Raw genomic sequence first — 21,144 nt, 5'->3', positions numbered from 1 at the left:
CATGCTGATTAACTTTTATCATAGTTTATAGTTATATGGAAATGAAAGTGGTTAACATTCAACCCGTTCTTTATCATTAGTAGTAGTATTTGTGATTAGAATTTTGTGAATGAGTTTCTCTTTTGCTGTGTTAAGCCGCGGGCTTCGGATGCTTTCACTTTCGAATTCGTGATCTTGTTGTCACTGTTTTGCTTAAATACATCTACACACCTTTCATTTTTTTAAAGACTAAAACAAAAGATGGCCTCATTGTTATTCTTAATTAAAAAGCACAACAACAATAAATCAGTAAAATACAATGACAAACTAGCTATACGAAACGTTTAACAAAAAACGAATAAGATGAGGCATGGCACACACCACATGCTGTATTATATACCGACTAATAAATTACAGAACGTTTAGCAAACACTGAGGAATCAAATAAATAAATAAAAGAGAGCCTCCAAAGCGTAATGTGAGGTAAACAGCAAAGATAAGTTTTTCAAAAATGAAAACAAAAAGAAAAGTAAAACTAACGGTGACGGTGCTTGCATGTTTTTTTTCCCCACAAGAATACTAACATGTTCACCTTCTCTGGTTTAAGAAGTTTAGTTTGCCCTTTGATGTTTCTCATATGCAACAGAAATTGCAGGGCTTATGAGTTGACCAACGCGGTTGTCGCGCCAGTGCGACCGCACATAAAATTTTGTCGCACAGGTAGAAAAAATGGTCGCAGTCTGGAGCCCTGCTATATCATCTGAAGCCATTCCATATCTTAATGTGAGGGACAGAATTTAGGTTTACAGAAACTCATCTTCCTTCTGCTGCAGCTGTCAGTCATTCTCCACTCAGTATTCAAACAGCACGTCAGCACGGTAAAACTCTCTCTCCAAGATGATATCTTCCCATTATAATACTTTAAGTTTAAGGAAGGAAGGAATTATCACAAACAGAAAGATTATTAGAAGCCTTTCTTTTTCTCAAGATTTCTATCTTATATTCATGAATGTATTTTGTAAGAAAACAAATAGTTAACAGAATAAACATGTTTAAATTGTATAATGTGCACCAAAGATTTTTTTTCAAGATATTGTTTTTGCTGCTAAATTATACAGTCAGCTAGTTTAATTTCATAGCTTATATATTTCTATTCAAATTAATTTTTTATGAGGAAGTGAGTATTTAGTGGATTGTGTTTAACAAAGGGATTAAAAGAGTGACCATTAGTTCCACAAACACAGTATTGATTTTCTGTAGTGGTGTAGAAAAAAAGTAGCGCTGGTGTTGGATCGGTATTGGCCAATTCTTAGAATTTGGAATACTCCATGTAATTTACACTGCAAAATAATAACTCCAAAAGATTAAAAGATAACATCATAATTCTATACTGAACCCTTAAATTAATCAATTCTATAATGAAAGCCATAAAAACAGACAATTAATCGTGATAATCGCCAAAGCCCTAAAACAGACATTTAATCGCAATAACCGTGACCATTTTTAAACAATTAATTGTCAGCCAAATTTCATAATCGTGACAGCCCTAGCTGCCATTGTGCTCCCCAGAGCCAAACAGGCCTGTTTTAGTCAGCTGCCAATTGGGAGTTCATCCCTCAGGACTCTTTGCTTTGGAATGTGCATCTATGTATGTGTGTTTATTCATGTGGTGAGAACCCTGGGCATCTAACCTTTGCTCTGATGTTCTGATCTGCAGTAAATGCGGCACACTTCCTCCAGAGAGCTGCTTCTTCAGCCTCATCTGCAGCACCGGATCCTTTATGGGTGAGTTTACAATGCACATCTCCCACTTACACTACAGTTTAAAAGTTGGTAAGACTTCTCTAAAAGAAAGTAGTCTGTTATGCTCACCAAGGCTGCATTTATTTAATCAAAAATAGAGTAAAAACTGTAATATTGTGAAATTTCATTGAAATTTTAAATAGCTGTTTTCTATTTGAATATATGCTGAATTTTCAGCATCATTACTCCAGTCTTCAGTGTCCTTCAGAAATCATTCTAATATGATGATTTGCTGCTCAAGAAACATTTCTTATTATTATCAATGTTGAAAACAGTTGTGCTGCTTAATATTTTTACTCTGAAAATATTTTTACTCTATGAAAAATACTCTTTTTCAGGATTCTTTTATGAATAGAAAGTTCGAAAGAACAGCTTTGCATTTGAAATGGATTTTGTAACATCATAAATGTCGCTTTTGATCAGTTTAATGCATCCTTAATTCAGAATAAAGGTATTATTTTCTTTAAACAAAAAAACGTATTGGCCAAACTTTTGAACAGCAGTGTACATTCTATTCATTTTAGTTTGTATTTGCATTTAATTTCACATAGTGGCTATATGAAAAATCCTTAGCCTCAAAAAAATCACATTCATCTATCTGTAAACAGAAAGCGCCACTCTAAAACTTGCTGTGTCGTGCTAATTAGGATGCTCAAAAAAAAAAATCAGTGTCAGATCAGTGTTTACACTTTTTGGGGAAATCAACCTGCAGATAGCTTACATATTTATCTGCATGTTAAGCTGGGATAGGAGAAAGTATTTTAAAATGTGCAGATTGCACACTTCACCTTTAAGCGTGTGCTTCCTTTTTCCTCATTTACAGCATTTCAACTTTATTTTGATTTTGGAATTTCAGATTAATCTGTAGTTCACTCTGTAAATGATTCCCATCTGTAGCACAATGATTCACTGTCTGGGCAGCAATCAGCTCAGGAAACCACAGGCTTAGTGTGTTTGCATTTGTGTAATATCACCACGAACTATACAAGGCCAGCTATCTTCAACATAACGCATGTGTTTATGTTCACTCATGTCAGATTTTTAGGGGAAGACATTATCATCTAAATGCAGACAATACACACAGCTCATTCTCTAAACTTGCCCGGAAAAGCAGTTGTTTACATGTAACTTTGATATTTCACAACTCAAAAAAAGCTGAGTGGGTATGTGCGTTCAAGCATTTATAAAACTGAGCGGTCGATGCAGTCACTGCACATTACCAAACACTGTCATCAGACACCAAGTGAGTTGCTGTTCAGGAAGGATGAATCATCTTCAGAAATCTGAATTGAATTTGAATCACATCACAGCAAAAACAATGACCAGAGGGCAAGCAGAAGAACAGAAATCCTCTTTAAATACCAATGTTAATAGCTAACATTTAGATATGAGCTATATCGGATTACAAAACATCTTAATTTTAAGACTTGTTCATGGTGTTCCCTGGACATAAATTCAGCTGTGTTCTGTGTGAGCAGAGCTATACTTCATGCAGATGCTGTCGGTTACAGTCGAGTGCAAACTATACAGCAGGTCCGTGAGAGGAGAGACTTGTAAAGAATCATTGGTTCAGTGTGACCTCTGACCTGAGCGTCTGGGCCTGGTGGCAGTGTTCATGCTGAGAGCTGAAGGGCTGTATTGTTGTGTTCAATCCCACACCCAGTGTAACGTGAAGTGAGAGTGTTCTCCTGCTGGGAGATTCGGGCTCTGCCTGTTTGCACAAGGAAATTACTGTTGTTCATCCAACAATACAAGATACTTGAATTTTGAATAGTTTTTGAAAGTGTGTTTTATATAACACGACTATCAAACAAAACCTCCTTGAATGCTACGTGATTGATTGCATCACCGTTCCAGGACAATAGGATATTAATGCCGTTGTTTACACTAAAAAGTTTATAAAACACCACGATAAAAAGGCATGCTGAACATTCGATCAAGGGTGACCAGCGGTGACTGCATTGTTTTCTTGTGGCTTATATAATGCTCAGTGTTCCCAAATCTGAGCTTTCAAGAGCTCTTTTTGATGTCAGCATGCACTAGAGGAAACATCTCTCAGCACTGTAGCGCTCTAACAGATGGGAAACAGGGTGGAGAGAGTTCGCAGCAGGAACTGACCAAAGTTAGTTCAGGCTCCCGAAGACCTTGTGACAGGGCTGTTGTTTAATTTTATCTCCTGTTTTTCACCAAGGTGAAAACCCATGATCCATAAATACACAGGTGTCATCTCGCTAATGTGTTTGGGCTACAGTATTTCCGCCACATTTCACCCCTTACAAACTGAAACCTTCTCGGAGCAGAGATACACAGAAATTAGAGGAGATTACGTGACTGAGATTCTGTATGTGCGCTGATTTAGCTGAATATTAGATGAATAACTTAAAAACCAAAGATTTGAAACGTTCCTTTGCAACTAACTGAAATAAAATAACTTTAAGTTGAAGTCTTGAAATTACTAAAATTACTAAATGAACTGAAATTGCTAATTAAAAATAAAATAAATGGGAGATTACGTGACTGAGATTCTGTATGTGCGCTGATTTAGCTGAATATTAGATGAATAACTTAAAAGCCAAAGATTTGAAACGTTCCTTTGCAACTAACTGAAATAAAATAACTTTAAGTTGAAGTCTTGAAATTACTAAATGAACTGAAATTGCTAATTAAAAATAAAATAAATTAAACAGAAATAAATAGAATAATAAATAGAAGCAACTAAAAAACAAACAAAACTAATGAAAATGACAAAAGCACATAATGAAGTTACTAAAACTAAAAATAAAACCTGAAAATATAAAAATAAAATTTGAAATATTCAGACATACTATTATAGTATATACTAGAATTACACTGAAATTGAATAACAGGAAGAGGAAATTGTATTGAATTAAAATGCAAAGAAATTAACTCAAAGTTCAGTCTGTCTGCAAATCTTCAAACTTCAAGGCTTTTTTTGGGGGGCAAAAAGTCTTTGTCAAGCCAACATTCAAAGTTTGGCTTTACAAACCTTTATAAAATATTTATACAACTGTTTATTTAATTAATTTCAAATCTACTTTCTTTTATTTCAAATTCGAATTTCAATTCTGCATCCTTCAATTCAGCTCTAAATAGTGCACAACCGTAGTTTGCAAGCGTGCTGTCTGGCATTCCTAGGGTTCTCTCACCCTGTCATATTGACGCCAGACCAATGACACGCTCAAGGCGTATTACTTGCCTTGACTTTTCAGAATCTGAAATACCTAGCTCAAGAGAGGCACATTTTCAGGCTAAACATTGCCATTAATATAAAGTGAGTTTGATTGAAGTTGAACATAGCTTTGTTTGTCTGTGAAGTGTGGTGTAGTTACTCAGCAGGTATAATAATTGCCCATGTCCATTGGGAACCATGTGTTTTTTGAGGCCCCTGTCTTGCGCCCTACGGAACGTATTTCCAGAAAACAGTGCTTCCAAACACACCTACACACAACCATGTACACAGACAAGCAGTTGGAAAGACCTCAACCTTTTTTTACCTTTTCGTTACACCCATTTAGAAGAATGGGATTCTGGGGTTGTCCAGAGCACAAGAAGATAAAGTTTAAAGTTAGTCAGCGGATCAGATATATTTAGCCATTTGCAGATTGCTGTCTGTGCTGTTCCTGTACCCGTATCCACTGAGGGCCCATTCATGAGGGAAATGTCAACGGTAGATGCTTGGGAAGGAAGACTGCAGCTGACAGTGTAGTCTAATGCAGTAAACAACCATTACGCGCCACAATTTCTGTTGCTGCTGTGCCATTTCAGCTGGATTTTATTCAACAGAGTTAATTTCCTTCGCCTGTAGACATGTTGTTTGTTTTTCCATGCTTGTCACTTGCTGTATCGAACACCATGCTGTATCGAACATCGTAGTTACTAGTTACAAATGAGTTACTACTGCAAAAGTTACATATAGCCTCTTATATGTAGAATGCTGAAAAGACCAGCATAGAAGGTCACCTGCATATGTTTTGTTTTGGATGCTGGTCCTCAATGAGCTCTTGATCTAGCTTAATCAGCAAGACTTTCTTGATCATCCAGCTTCACCATGCTGGTTGGCTTGAATCATACTGCTTAGAAACATGGCTATAGTGGTCCGTAAGCAAAACCAGCACTAACTAGCATGTAAATTCATGCTGGTCCTTCCTGCAGTGTTTCAGTACTATAAGTAATCGTGTCATGACAGCTTTAATGTTGACTAGGAGTATTCTGGGAGGTGGATTGGGCTGAGAAAGGAGGGGTGGTTTATTGTCTGTTCCCACCCCCCTCACTTTGCCACTCTTACGGGCCACATCTGCCTCAGTTAGTTTTCATTAAGCATTAACCCAGCAGTAAAACAGTTGAGCAGATTGCACCAGCTTGATTTATGTTAGAGATCTCACCATGAAGCCCCTCTTTTATCCACTCTCTCCTCATCTTTCCACATTGCCAGCCTTTAAATTTTTCAGGAAAACAGTATTTTCTTGTCCAATGAATACTGGAAATAATGTTTCGTCAGAGTGAGTCTGACTCGGCGAGTCTGAGGCCAGCTGTTTTGGAAATGAGTAAAGATACTATCCTTCTTCTGTCTCATTTGTTAGGTTACACTAACCTAGTAAGATGACATACTGCAGTGTTTCCAAAAGGTTGAGAAACCCTGACATACTGTATGCCATCTTATTTGTACAAACAACTGATAAAACAACCTAAGGAGAGCAAATTAACTTTGTTCCTGTACTTCAAATTATAGCTTAAGCTGGATTTTAAAAGCAATATTTTTTTGTTTTTAAGAAATTCATGGTTTCATTCTGGTAAGATGCATTAAATTTATAATGTTACAAAAGATTTCTTGAGAAATATTTCATAAGCAGCAAATCAGCATGTTAAAGTGATTTCTGAAGGATCATGTGACACTGAAGACTGGAGTAATGATGCTAAAATTCAGCTTTGCCATCACAGGAATAAATATATTAAATAGAAAACAGTTTTTTGAAATTGTAATAATATTTTACAATTTTACAGTTTTTACTGTATTTTTCATCAAATAAATGCAGCCTTGGTGAGCATAGGAGACTTCTTTAAAAAAAATTTATGAAAAAAAGTAAAAGTTATATTATTATAAAATAAATAGGCTATATAAGCTTTAACATCCCTGTGACACTAAAGAGGACAAGTGGTTTGGAGAATGGATTGATATAGGCTTATATATTTTTGGCATTATGATAACGGGACTATTTAGCTGTTTCTGTGCATATTTAAAAAAAAAACACGGAAAAAAAAAACACTGTTGGTCTCTGTGTCGCTTAAGATGAGCGAACCAGTCTCTCTGTGAAACTGTGCCTGTCACATATACATTAAGATGCTTCACTGTTTGGCTTGCACTTTATGAAAAAAAGTAAAAGTTATATTATTATAAAATAAATAGGCTATATAAGCTTTAACATCCCTGTGACACTAAAGAGGACAAGTGGTTTGGAGAATGGATTGATATAGGCTTATATATTTTTGGCATTATGATAACGGGACTATTTAGCTGTTTCTGTGCATATTTAAAAAAAAAAACACGGAAAAAAAAAACACTGTTGGTCTCTGTGTCGCTTAAGATGAGCGAACCAGTCTCTCTGTGAAACTGTGCCTGTCACATATACATTAAGATGCTTCACTGTTTGGCTTGCAGTAGTGGATTATGGAATGAATATTTTCTAAAGGAAAATAAATTAGATATGCCTCATAGATATCATCCTACATGTACGTCAGTGGAAGATTTCCCAATGAGAAGTTGAAGTCATTAGAAGATGAGGGCAAGTCAAAACAGATTTTTCCAATTGTTTTGTAGAGCATGCATCACTAACTCTCATGTTTCTACTCGCCAAAGCCAATTTTTACTTGAGTATTACTTTTGGACCCTGTTTATACCACTAACATTGTATACCTTAAATTAACTTTGGTTAACAGTTTCTGCCAAATATGAACGTAAATATGAACTCATATTTTAGAAATCTTGAATGTTGCAAAACTGCAAAATGTTGTTGTAACATTTGACAGGGCATGTCTTAGTGACTGTTGTGGACTATCCAGATGGTTGACACAAACTGTTTTGTATTTAAAGACCGCATTGTTGAAGGCTGCTAGGCTTTTCATTAGGAATTTTGCATTGATCTATATATATTACACACACACACACATATATATTCAGTGTCTTTTAAATTTGTGCTTTTTGCAAATTTAATTGTTGTTTCTTTATAAAATAACAGATTTTTTTTTTCTTCCCACTCTCAGTAATGGTGATTGTGTTGCTGCGCTATGCCCATGTGATAGAGAAGCACCAGAACTGCGTGTTAAACACAGCAAGTCTCTCCACCGGCTGGATCTGTGCTGCAGGACTCATCATGGTCGGCAACTTCCAGGTACAGCTTACATAAACCTTACTTACTTGTGTCCAAAAAATGTTCCACATCAGCACAGGAAGTTTTCTTTGGGTCTTCAAGTTGAACATTTGACAGCAGAAGAGGAAACGCACTCTTATAGGCTTTCTGGCTCTAATGCACAGTGGCTTCCTGTAGAAACACTGGTATTAGCATGTATTTATATGTTTTTTGAGGCTAAAAAAGGCTAAAACAAATAGTCATTAAATTGATAATTTAGCACATAAATATATTACATTTTATATTTTAAAATTTTTTATTTTTTAGCCTCAAAATACTTTAAGATATTGGAAAAACACAAATTCAGTCCAGTGTGTCAAAATCTTTGGCTCCCAGGTCTTTGTGCATGCTTATGTTTGTGTTTGCAAGTGTACCTTAGCATGCAGTTGTGTGCATGTGTATATATCAGCATTTGGGTTAGATTTTTCTGTTAAATATTTCTTGAGAATACCTCTGTCATCCGTGAGTTATACTTTACTCCCGTTCTGCCCTGGATCCTCCTCCAGAGCGTTTAGATGAACTATAAATAAAGCCCCTCATGCAGAGCCACATGCCCCTCTGAGTCCTGTGAAACCAACATCCTTTACCTTTATTCATGAATCGATGTTAGCCCTTGGCGACAGCGTTTTTGCAGGTTGAAATGTTTGGCCGAGTGCCTAGATCACTAGTGATGTGGGGAGGTCGGCCAACGGGGGCATCGCAGGTTTTTATGGGCCGGTTGCCATAGAGACAGAATGGGGGAGGCAAACCTTTCTCCTAATAATATAAGCACCCACGTCTTATCTATGTACCCCATCAAAAGCAATGCGTAACCTTATGTGTAGGAGCACAGGTTCAGACTTGGTTGTCCATTCCTCACTAAAGCAGGCTGTATTAACTTTCATAATCAAGTGTTTAAAAAAGTCTTGAACCTTCAACCTTGCAACATAATGAACTTAATTATTCTTACCAGCAGTTTTGTTATTGGTTTAGAGTTATTTTGGTTCTGCTCCCCTGCATATTTGAAATGTTTTGAAATCAAGCAAAGCTACTCCCTTGCATTTCTTCAAGCGTAGTCTGCTAGCTGGCCATTGAAACATTTGTTTGTTGCCTCCTAAAATGATTTGGGATGGACTGATTCGAATAGTTACTGTAGTTCATCAAAAAATTCTGCCTTCCTTTACTCACCCTCATGTTGAACCAAAACCATTCGTTCATTTTGGAACACAAATTAAGATATTTTTTCGTGCATACAGAAGATCCGTAAAGTCGCAAAGATTAAAGTTTCAAACCCAAAGAGATATTCTTTATAAAAGTGAACACTCATCCACGCCTTCCTAAAACGCCTAGTTCAAACACGCCCCCACAAATCTACGTCACTGTGTGGTGGGGTTGCACGACTACTGATTTCTGCGAGTCGATATCTTATTTTAAAAATACTCGAGTTACTCGACTACTCGTGGTTCACGCTGTAAATGAAAAGGCATGAAATAGTTCTTATCAATAAACGTTTAGTAATTCATAGCCTAATGCAACAATTACATAACATACGTAAATTGTCAAAACTTTATAATTATGTTTGACATTACATATTTAAATTTTCATGTAACACCCAGTATTTGCATCTGTATTTGTATCTGTAACAATCACAAAATTATTCGTATCTGTATTCGGATAAAACCAGGCGGAACTTTGTACAGTTTCTTGATAAGACCGTTATGACTATTTTTTTTTTTTTTATCACTGAACAAATATGCCGTGTAAACTAAAATAATTATTAATTTCTAAAAATATATTTATCATACAAGCAGAGAGATGTCATGACAAACGTTTAGTGATCATTTGAACACGACTGAATTAATTCAAGGCGCACATTTTCATTACGCAGAATTCTTTAAGCGAGTCTTTTTTTGAACTTCACTAAACAAATGTGCATGTGCCACGCAAACCAGCAAAAGATAAAGAAGTAAACATGTAGGCCTAGTAGAAAATGTATCTGTATCTTAGATGATTATTAGCATATACTATTGAGAGAGAGCTGGTTTGGTTTTTAAGAGACTGAGATGCGCAGCACGGCTGTTTAATTGGTGAGCGCTGTTTATTCCATTCATTTGTGTATCATATCATAGCCTAAGGTTTAAATCATTGCCTTTTAAATATACACAAATAATAGAACATGTATGATGTGTTATTTTAGTTGATATTACTCTTGCCAAGCTCTGATTTCTGAGAGATGCTTAATATGCGCTCTTTTCATTCATAAAGTTTACATTCATTCACTTCACACACTCATTATTGCGTGACTTTAGAGGTCTGTGTATAATATTGCGCTGATCCCCTGGCTCACCTGTTATCTAGCAAACACCAGACTGTGTCAGCCTCAGCCAAATATTATTCCTTATTAGAATTATTCCTCGTTTTTGAAGCCATTATCCGTGCCATTCTGAATAAGGTATTCAGCTTCGGGCACACCCCTAATTATTACATTACATATTTAAATTTTACATGCAACATAGAGAAAGTCATAGAAAGTAACAGATACACGCAATATTGTAATCCTAAAATTCACGTTGTATTTGCAAACTTTGTGCATGCATTATGGTTAATGCTTGCTCGAGTAGTCGATTGTTTCTGACAGCGCCAACTAGTGGTTGAAGTAGTCGATCACTCGACTACTCGACTAGTCTATGCAAGCCCTACTGTGTGGGAAGATTTGCATAACACCACCCAATTGCATACTCAAAGAAAGAAGGCGTAACTTTTATTCTCGCTGGAGTATTGTTGCTGCTGGCGCCATATCGTGGAGACGCTGTGTGTTTCATTGTGAAAGCCAAACGACTTTGTTTGGCCTTCCAAAAGAGGACACAACGAGAAATCAGTGGTTACGTTTTATTTACAACACCGTTCCAGAACGGTACAAGTGTACAACCCAAATATTAGAGTGTGTGCAGCGCATTTTACGGAGGAAAGTTTCCTGAACCTGGTAAGGGCCGTAACATTTCCGTCACACGCTTGAGGTATTCGGCCAATCACAATGCACCAGAAAGCTGGCCAATCAGAGCACACCGCACTTTTCAGAATGATGAGCTTTGTAAAAATCTACGTGTTTCAGAAAGGCGGGGCATAGAGGAGAAACAATAATGTACAGTATGTGGAAAATGTGTTTTTTGAACTTTAAACTGCGTACACATTGCATTACACCAAATACACCAACTATATATATTTTTTTGCAACGTTATATGACCTCTTTAACATGCTCAAACTGCTCAAATTATATGGGTTTCTTCTTCATGAACTTTATAATGCATCAAAGTTTTGGTTGCATGGACTTTAAATAGATGGACAGAAATCTCTCAGGTTTTTAATAAAATTTTTGCATTTGCATTTTGAGGATGAACGAAAAGTCTTATGGGTTTTGGAAATAAATGAGGTTGAGTAAATGATGACACAATTTTCATTTTTCAGTGAACTAAACTTTAACCAGCTCAACCAACTTCACAAGAAAGATCATGATATCTGAACAGCATCTCCAGCATAAAAAATCATGGAAATTCATGCCGGTCTAACCCAGTCTTTACAGCAGCGAAGATAGCTTTAATGCCTCACGTTAGGTCATTGTGATGATACAGGACCACCCACGCTGTGTGGAGAGCAACAATGTGTATTGAGCAGAGAGATCCATGTTTGAGTTGCACATGTGAAGTCTGCAGTCCATTAGGTCACATTTGCCAGCCCTCTTTCCATTCCGCTCTGCTGTTTTCCTCCATCTGTAGTCTGGTCAAAAAAAAAAACAGTCCTCTCCTGAAGTCCCTCCTCTGCTGTTTTTGTAATGAAAACATGTACGTTCCTGCCCACTGCCTGCCACATTGTGCTCCAGTCAGTCCTTCATTAAGACAAGCTGAAATGTAACAGGGATGCAGTTTGCCAAATAAAACTCCCTTGATTTCAGAGGAGTAAAAGCTGTTGCAGTGGATTGTGATGAAAATGTGTTAAAGACCTGCTGAAATCTAAATGAGATTTTTATTGGCTTTTAGTGTTTGAGGTTATCTGTATGCTAGTGTGCTCTGTAATGTTGACTGAATTTAGCAGACACACACTAACGTTCAAATGTTGGGGGCCGGTAAATGTTTTTTTTAAAGAAGTCTCGTATGCTTGGCAAGGCTGCATTTATTTGATCAAAAATACAGTAAAAACAGTAGTATTGGGAAATATTTGTACACTTTAAAATAACTTTCTGTTGTAATATGTTATTTAAAATGCAATTTATTTCGGTGATGGCAAAGCTGAATTTTCAGCATCATTACACCAGTCTTCAGTGTCACGTGATACTTCAGAAATCTGTCTAATTTGCTGAAAAAGAAACATTTCTTATTATTATCAATGTTGCAAATAGTTGTGCTGCTTAATATTTTTGTGGAAACCATAAAACATATTTTTCAGGATTCTTTGATGAATAGAAAGTTCAAAAGAACAGCATTTATTTGAAATAGACATGTTTTGTTACATTATAAATGTCTCTCCTGTCACTTTTGATCTATTTAATGAGTAAAAAAAGTACCAGTACCAGTTTCGGTATCAAAGCAAAACTAAAATTTGACTATACTTTCATTTAATCCAAACTGTGTACATATTTAATTTTAAAGAGCTTTTGAAAACCTGGAGTTATTCAGCCAAGAACAACAACTAAGTTAGCTAAAAAAAAAAAAGCCCAGAACTGCTTTTCTGACTGATATGACACAAACAATGTTAACCATTTGTACATTATCTAACACGCATATTTTAGATTCGCAATTCATTTAAAAGCCTCTGGTGTGTAAAAATAGTAAAAAATTGTACAATTAATTTTACAGTAAATTTTTTTACCCTAATAAAAGTTATAGGAGCATTAAATAGTTAATAAAGAAACTTCATTCTAATGCTCATTATATTAGCGCTTATGCTAACGATGAACTACTCCAATAACAGCGTTCATTTCAATCCGACATTCAAATTAAAATTTTGAATAATATCATAACCGAAGCGGTGTTTCCCACAGACTTGCACTCTATTTGTGGCGGCATACATATGCAAATTCATTCTCTGCCAGCAGGAGGCGCTTGTAGAGCGGGAGAGATAGAGGTTTTCCCAGTAATGGCTGTAATCAAATAAGCACTGCGCTCACAAACGCTGCTCAGGCATTACAGGCAAGATTAAATGAAAATGACATCCATCATTTTCTGAAGAGAGTCGGTTTCCTTCAGAAATACAGTGATATTAAAACACCCTCACCGGGTTTTGACTTTGACACGTGCAATGCTCATATTTATTCAACGAAGTCAAAACCTTTTGGAAAATCTATTTGTGGCGGTCCGTTTTGATACTGTGGCGGGCCGCCACAAATAAATCAATGTATGGGAAAACACTGATCTAACTATTAAAAATTAAAATAAAACTTACCTGCTTGAACTCTTTCATTTGATCTGGGTGTCTTTAAAGTGTTTTGTTAGTTTGGTGTGTTTCCTCCTTTTGATGTCGCCACGTCTCAGTGCTTTTATGAAGAGAGCGCATCTGCGCACCTTTCGGATAGCGCATCAAGAACCGGGTTGACCGGGTACTCGGTACCACCGGTACTTAAAAAAAACCTTGTAGCGTAACGTTTTAATTTTTTTAGTACCGACTTGGTACTGAAGTGCCGGGTCTTTTGACAACACTAGATCAGATGCTCTCTAGTATCTCACTAGCAAATCATGGTTCATGGCTTTGATGTAACTGAAGTCTTTTATTTTATTTAAGGAACAAATCCTTTAAAATGTCCTGCTTCTAGTTTCAGTAGGAAATATGTCAACAAAGGAAAGAACGCTGCTCTTGTAAAGCGACTTCATGGGGTCTTAAAAGTCATGAAATGGTATTCTTTACTTCCTTAATGTGAAATGCTACCAAGTGAATGGAATTTTTAACAAGAAAAATGTGTAGTATGGGACTTCATTCAATCCATCAGGAATTGATTGAGAGGTTCTAATGGATCCAGGGGCTTGGAGGGAAGAAGTTGAAAGCCAAAAAGGAGAATTGTTTTAGAGATTATCATAATTTGATGACATGTTTTAGAATAACTTGCACCAATGAATCATACACACTACATTAAAAAAGTAGTAAACTTTTTTAAGCTGACTTTAATTGCAGATAATTAAATTGTCTTAATTGCAGTTCAGTTTTGAACTGTTTTATAATGACACATTTATCATTTGATTTGCATCAAGATTTTCTAATTTATAAGATGTACTTGTTCCATTCCTATCACCAACGTTCAATCCCAAAATAGGCATTTCTTGGAAAGAAAAATGGATTGCTCCATCCTTCCTATTTTGAAAAGGAAATTAAATGGAGAGATGGTTACTGGAAACGTGGATGAATGAGTCACGGCGTACAATGTGCTTTGTGTACGGAGTACAGAGCTACTATGATCTGACAGGCGGGAGAGGCGGGAATGAGCATGTGGCCCGAACGCCACATCTGCACCTCATCAGCAGGCCTGCCTGCCCTTCTGGAGCATTCCACCGCTGCGGTGTAGAATGACAAGGGCGCAGGCAGACTCTCATTATTATCAGGAAAATGGGAAGTCACATTATGTAACTCTGGCTGTGCTGTTTCAGTATCCAAAATTTTATAGAACTTGATAGTCCTGAAGGTTTTGGAATTCAAGTTTCGGTTTCAGAATGCTGTGGTGCGGATCCACTGAACTAGATTGGGAAGAACAAAGCTTCTTGGAGTGTGTCCTGTTTTGATTGGTACAGGTGTGCAGCCCCCCTGTTCCAGCAGACCTGTTTGAGCTTGCTAGAAGAGCTGCACTACACTGCTACCTTGTGTTTCCTAATAAGCTAAAGACCTATTCAAATTAGTCTAGTTTTTCTTTAAATTTTTTGCAGATGTACTTTTAAGCTCATCCAAATCGAATAGTGTTTTTCTCACATAACCTTGGTGAAAATTACTGTGCAAATTATCTACAGTGTTTTGGCTGTTTTTCAAGGTCCTTTTGAGAAATCAAGTCCGTGATTTGTGGTGTATTATTTTTCCAGATCGCTTCTCCTTATTTATTTTGACCTTTGTTGAATTGTTAAACTAAAACTAAATTTAGTTTGTTGCGCTGCCTGGTACATCTGCCGACTTTCTGGGTAAAATAATACTTTATTTTACTCCTGTAGACTGTCAAATAGAAAAAAATTAACTGAATCAATTAGGAGATTCAATTCCCGCAATTTCCTCAGAAGATCCTCTCCTTAAAGTCTGCATTAAAAGGAAATTCATCCTATCTGTTTTAAAAATGCATCTTCTTGATCTTGTGAACGATTAATCCATGCATGTTTCATTTGTAAAAAAAATAAATAAATAAATTGAGCTTACAATTCTTAATAATGTCATAACTCGATCTTCCAGTGAAATAACAAGCTTCTCTTTAGTGACGTATGTCAGACTTCTCCAGTCATTTAGTAAACTCTGCCCTTTCTTACAACTGACTGCAAGCTCACATTCAGATCTGCCTCCATCCAGTCAGCAACCGATGTACACTCTTAAAAATAAAGGTGCTTAACAATGCCATAGAAGAACCTTTTTGTCTAAATGGTTTCATAAAGAACCTTCAACATCAGAAGAACCCTTCTTTTTAACAAAAGGTTCTTCGTGGCGAAAGAAGGTTCTTCAGATTATAAAAAGGTAAGAAAGAGATGGTTCTTTGTGGAACCAAAAATGGTTCTTCGATGGCATCGCTTGAAGAACCTTTTGAAGCACCTTTATTTTAAAGAGTGTTTACTGCACCAAGTCCCCTCCTACATTTTTAAGTTTTTTTAATAATCCATTTCCCTCTGATCTAGGGCACAATGTGGAATAAATGATTTATCGCTACCTACTTATATCGCAACTTTAACCCTGTTGTCACGGTCCTGTGTTCCCCTGCCTGATTCTCCTGTGTGTTTCCCCATGGACTTCATTACCCATAATCTTTCACATTCCCTCACCTGTCCCTTGTCATTAATTACCACCACCTGCTGCAGCCACTTTCCTTCTACACATAAAAGACCATTCATTTCATTCCCTCACTGACTGGTTTCAAGGTTGCGCACCTGCCTGTTGCGCCCTTTCTAGAGTACCCTTTTGGATTACTTTCATTCTCTGGGATGCTCTTGAATCTGGACTGTTGTGCTCCATCCATTCAGCTATTCTAAGGAAAGTAATTGAATATTACTCCAGTTCTGTACCTTTTTGAGACTGCTTGTGCCATGCATCATTGGATTTTTTGGATGATTTATGGATTTGTAATTAAAGAGCACGTTCACTTACCTTACTTGCCTCTCTCACTCCAGTTTGTGACACCTTTAAAGTCTGACACAAGAAAAAAAATAGTCAGAAAAAGTGTTGTCTATTCAGACCACATGCCCACATCTTTTTATAATCCCAATCCCATCTGAATAATTAAGTGAAGGCCCTTTGAAACTGAGCGAGATGCGGAAAAGTGATGCGAATCGCTGACAAATGGTGAGCGCGAATTGATCGCTGCCTGCTAATTCACACCTGCACGCTCATATATGTGTCTCGTATATGGCATTAAATTAAGATAAAGTTTGGTTCCACACCAGAAATGCAGATCTATGATGCTTACAAGAATACATCTTCAGATATAATTAGAGGTACAGTTAGCATCAAGCTACACTTCAAAATCCACTTTAAACTATCATTGAGTGCTTGTAATAACTTGCGATTTTGATCTAAAGTGGATTTTGATTCTATAATAGGCAGACATGCACTCTTTGTATGTTTTATAATAGATTGAACACTACATCTGCTTATCATTTGTCATAAACATCCTTTATTGCTATAGAAATACCATGAGCTGCATAAAAAACGTACAGAAAATGTTTTGTCATAATCACGTCTATTTGCTTTCATATTTCATGAATAGAAAAATGTTTCTCAATTTTTTTTATATGCGTAAGGGCAGGAGATATGATAACATGATTGACCGATCTTGAGTGAATGGGCTCTGACTCATAACACTCGTGCATGTAGCAGAAAACGCAGTGTTCCCTTCAGATCACATAATTCAGTGGAGAATTAATAGAAATGATATTCTGTAAAAACATGTGAGAATAAATCTGCTCTCGGATACCAATGATAACAAGAACTCAGCATTGCTCTCTTCCGGGATACTGTGTTTGTTTTGTTTTTGAAACAGTGCCACCAATCTCGCCTATTTGTGCAACAGCAGCTGCTCCAGGCGCATGATCTAAAGCTCAAATCTAATTGGATGGCCCGTTTCATCGCAGAGTGTCGGGGGGAAAATTCGACACACAGGTCGGAAAAAAATCCTTGATTTTTCACGCCTATTGTGAATGGCTCCATAGTGAACAATCGTTTTTGATTTAAGAGCGTCGTCGCGCTGAACATGCACGCCAAATTTTCACGTTCAGTGTGAAAGGGCCTTGAGAGTTCCTGAGAACCTACTAGAGGTCCTGTGAGCATGTGTGCATGTTTTATACATGAGTGTGAATGTTTGTTTATGTGCCTGCTTGTGTGGTCCCCTATAAACATTTAACTACAGCCAAACGCGTGTTTCTTGCTCAGAATTGGACTGGATGAATCATCCTAAATGAATGAAGCATGGGGCTCTTCCTGTGTTTGACTGTGTTAAGTGTGTGTAGTTGTGTGTTCTGTGCATAGAGTGTCTCACTTGGTCTTGATCCTGATGGTCTGGCAGCTACTGGCTGCCAAAGCAAACTGTGAAGATCTTTTCTTCTGCATTCCCAGAGTGGAGGAAGGGGTCCCCAAAGGGATACGCATGGACATGATGACTAAAATACCTATTGCAAATTCCATTGCTTATTATTAGGCTACTCAATTTAACACAGTAATTAATGTGATTTATTATTTTTAAAAAATAATGATGTGATAAAAAATGAATGCAATTAATTATTATTATAAAATTTTTATTTAACATGGACATCACAGTTACGTTGGACAAACCATATGCACTTGCTTAAGTGTTTTAGCACACATGCTAATTTTCAACACCAGTCCACGGGAGGCTTTTCAGAAAGCAAAAAAAAAAAAAAGCCACTGACTCTGTGAACTCATTTTTTTTTTGGTGCCGTCAGAGCAATTCAAGCATGAAATACCACTCTTATGCTTTTGCGAAGTCTGCTATTACTGCTATTACTGCTACTACGGGCAACATGCCTTGCCAATCCATACTTACTGAAAGCACACAGCATAGAAAGAGTGGAGCTGTGCACACAGGCCCAGCTCATGTATTCGAAAAACAGCTGGAAGGAACCCAGCAGAACAAAAAGTTCAAAGTTGAGCTAACTTTTCACAGCATCTTAAAGACAAACTTGAGATGCTGAAAAAGGTATTATGCAATTTGAATAAGATTTGGATTTGACAGCCCTACTTATTGTATGCTGTCAAACTCTTAAATATGTTTTTATTGTTCTTAAAACACTGTCTGCACAAAAAGAGACAGATCTACAGATCTTTTTCTGTAAGGCAGGCATTCAACCACATGTTAAAGCAAGTCCATATGAGAGAAGCTCCTTTTTCTTGCTAATTTGGCAGCCCAAGTCTTGAGAAAATACCCTGCACTTATATGTCTGTTACTGTGGTTAGTTGAGAGCCCAAGTGTTTGCCTGGATTTCTTATTTGGAAATGTTATAAAGTGCTCTCTCTTAAAGGAATAGTTCACCCCAAAATGAAAATATGTTGAAAATGTACTCACTCTCAGGCCATCTAAGATGTAGATGAGTTTGTTTCTCATCAGAACAGATTTGGAGTAATGTAGCATTACATCACTTGCTCACCAGTGGATCCTCTGCAGTGAATGGGTGCCGTCAGAATGAGAGTCCAAACAGCTGATAAAAACATCACAATAATCCACACCGCTCCAGTCCATAAATTAACGTCTTGTAAAATGAAAAGCTGTGTTTGTAATAAATTCATCAAGACGTTTTTAACTTCAAACTATTGGATAATATACAAGTCCTCCGTCCACAATATTGCTTTTTCTATTGGAAAAATCGTCTCATCTGAAACAGGAGAGAAATATGCACAGATCAAGCACCGTTTACAAGCAAATACTGCCTAAAACAGTTGTAAAGAAATATACTGGTGGATTTTGATGTGAGAGGACAACAAGGGATGGACTGGATGGATGGAAGCATTATTATTATTTATGGACTTGCATTTTGGCCAGGAGCGATGGTTTGAAGTTAAAAAGCAGCATTTCACTTTACAAGATGTTAATTGATGGATGTGGATTACTTGTGGATTATTGTGATGTTTTTATTATCTGTTTGGACCCTCATTCTGACGGCACCCATTCACTGCAGAGGATCCACTGGTGAGCAAGTGATGTAATGCTACATTTCGCCAAATCTGTTGCAATAAAGAATCAAACTCTTATTTCATGGCGTGAGTACATTTTCAGCTAAATTTACTCCTTTAACTCAGGTGTTCACTTGAAGGTGTAATGTGAGTGGCCAGCGTTTTGTCTGGGCAGATTAATGCATCAGTCTCATGCATTGTGCTAGTTTCCCACAAGACTATGAAGCTTTCAAGAGCTTCAATCCTTGTCCTTAAACCTGAGATGCACATTACATATCTTGCACATTACAGAGCTGAGAACATGTTCTTGTCATAATGACAGCACAAGAAAGCAACGGGAACAGCAGCTCAATATTTAGACACCGAAGTGAAGGGGAAGTTTTAGCCATAGGGGAACATACAGGATATCATTTGCTGAGATAATCAGTGGTTCGCTGACAGCCTGGAGTTGATTTATGGTTTCCAAAGTTCCTCCTGCAACACTTGATACTTTGCTTTTGTTTGTGTGTCAAAAAAAGAAGTAAAAGTAGAAATACAGAACAAGTTATTGAAATGGATTGATCGAGGGTCAGTGATATATATTGTATGCTGTCTGATAAACTATGCAATAATAGATTACTATGCAATAGTTTGTTTGGAAAGAAATTAATACTTTTAACCAGAGGATGAACATAGGCTTTAAATTGATCAAAAGTGACCGTAAAGTCATTTTTCTAAAAAAATAATAATTTTATAACAGTTTACACAAAAATATTAAGCAGCACAACTTTTGTCAACATTGATGATAATAAATGTTTCTTGAGCACCAAAGCATATTAGGATGATTTCTAAAGGATCATGTGACACTGAAGTCTGGAGTAATGACTGCTAAAAAAAACAGCTTTGGCATTACAGGAATAAATTACATTTTAAAATATCTTACAATAGAAAACAGTTATTTTAAATTGGAATAATATTTCACAAAATCACAGTTTTTACTATAATTTTGATCATATAAATGAAACCTTGGTGAGCATAGGAGACTTCTTTTAAAAATGTTCTATGTTCCTTATATTACATGTTTTAAAGCATGATATGGATTTTTACTGACATTTTCCAGGTATTACAGACCTTGTCTTGTGTGGTTTATAGTGGGGTTAATGGGGCTCATTGTAGTTGTGCTTGTTCTGCTGCCCTCTGCTGGTGGTGTTGAATGTGATGTGTGATGTGGCATTGTGAACGCCCCTTTCTCTGGCTTCAGCGCTCAGACCTCTAAAAACACCACACAGTCATATTTTGGCAAGCACAGCAAAGCTTGCAGCTATAAAAATGGAAATTCTGCATAAACAGCCATTTTCTAGTGTGTTCCCAATATGCTCCAGGACAGTTTTGGGACTGTGGTTTTGTAACTGACCAGATCCACTTAGACTTACTGTACTGACAGTTATAACCCAGCTTTCATTGTTTAAAGTACAAAAAAAAAAAGCTGTTGAATGTACATGTATGTGAATTCTATCTGCTTTTGTGAGCAAATCATATTTATAAAATCAAGTAACATTGATTTAAAGATTAGGTTTATAAAATATGTTGACATGTTTTTAATATGAGTTTGTGTTGCAATACGACTAAGTTG

General features: G+C 36.7%; 1 protein-coding gene across 2 annotated transcripts in view; it reads left to right on the top strand.

Annotated features, from left to right (window-relative positions):
* Positions 1 to 21,144, top strand: part of LOC107570530 (transmembrane protein 150A-like) — a 51,515-nt gene that overhangs the window by 16,597 nt on the left and 13,774 nt on the right. For both annotated transcript variants that reach the window (XR_001607048.1, XM_016256755.1), the window contains exons 5-6: positions 1,697 to 1,764; positions 8,062 to 8,189. Coding sequence is in view for 1 of the 2 variants with exons in the window: in XM_016256755.1 (XP_016112241.1) it covers positions 1,697 to 1,764; positions 8,062 to 8,189 (196 nt within the window). In the remaining variant the exon portion in view is untranslated. The remainder of the gene's footprint in view (positions 1 to 1,696; positions 1,765 to 8,061; positions 8,190 to 21,144) is intronic.

This window comes from Sinocyclocheilus grahami, unplaced genomic scaffold (assembly GCF_001515645.1).
Source record: "Sinocyclocheilus grahami isolate Dianchi unplaced genomic scaffold, SAMN03320097.WGS_v1.1 scaffold1470.1, whole genome shotgun sequence".
Classification (NCBI taxonomy): Eukaryota; Metazoa; Chordata; class Actinopteri; order Cypriniformes; family Cyprinidae; genus Sinocyclocheilus; species Sinocyclocheilus grahami.
The sequence above is the reverse complement of the archived record's forward strand: the minus strand, read 5'-3'. Positions and strand labels throughout refer to the sequence as shown.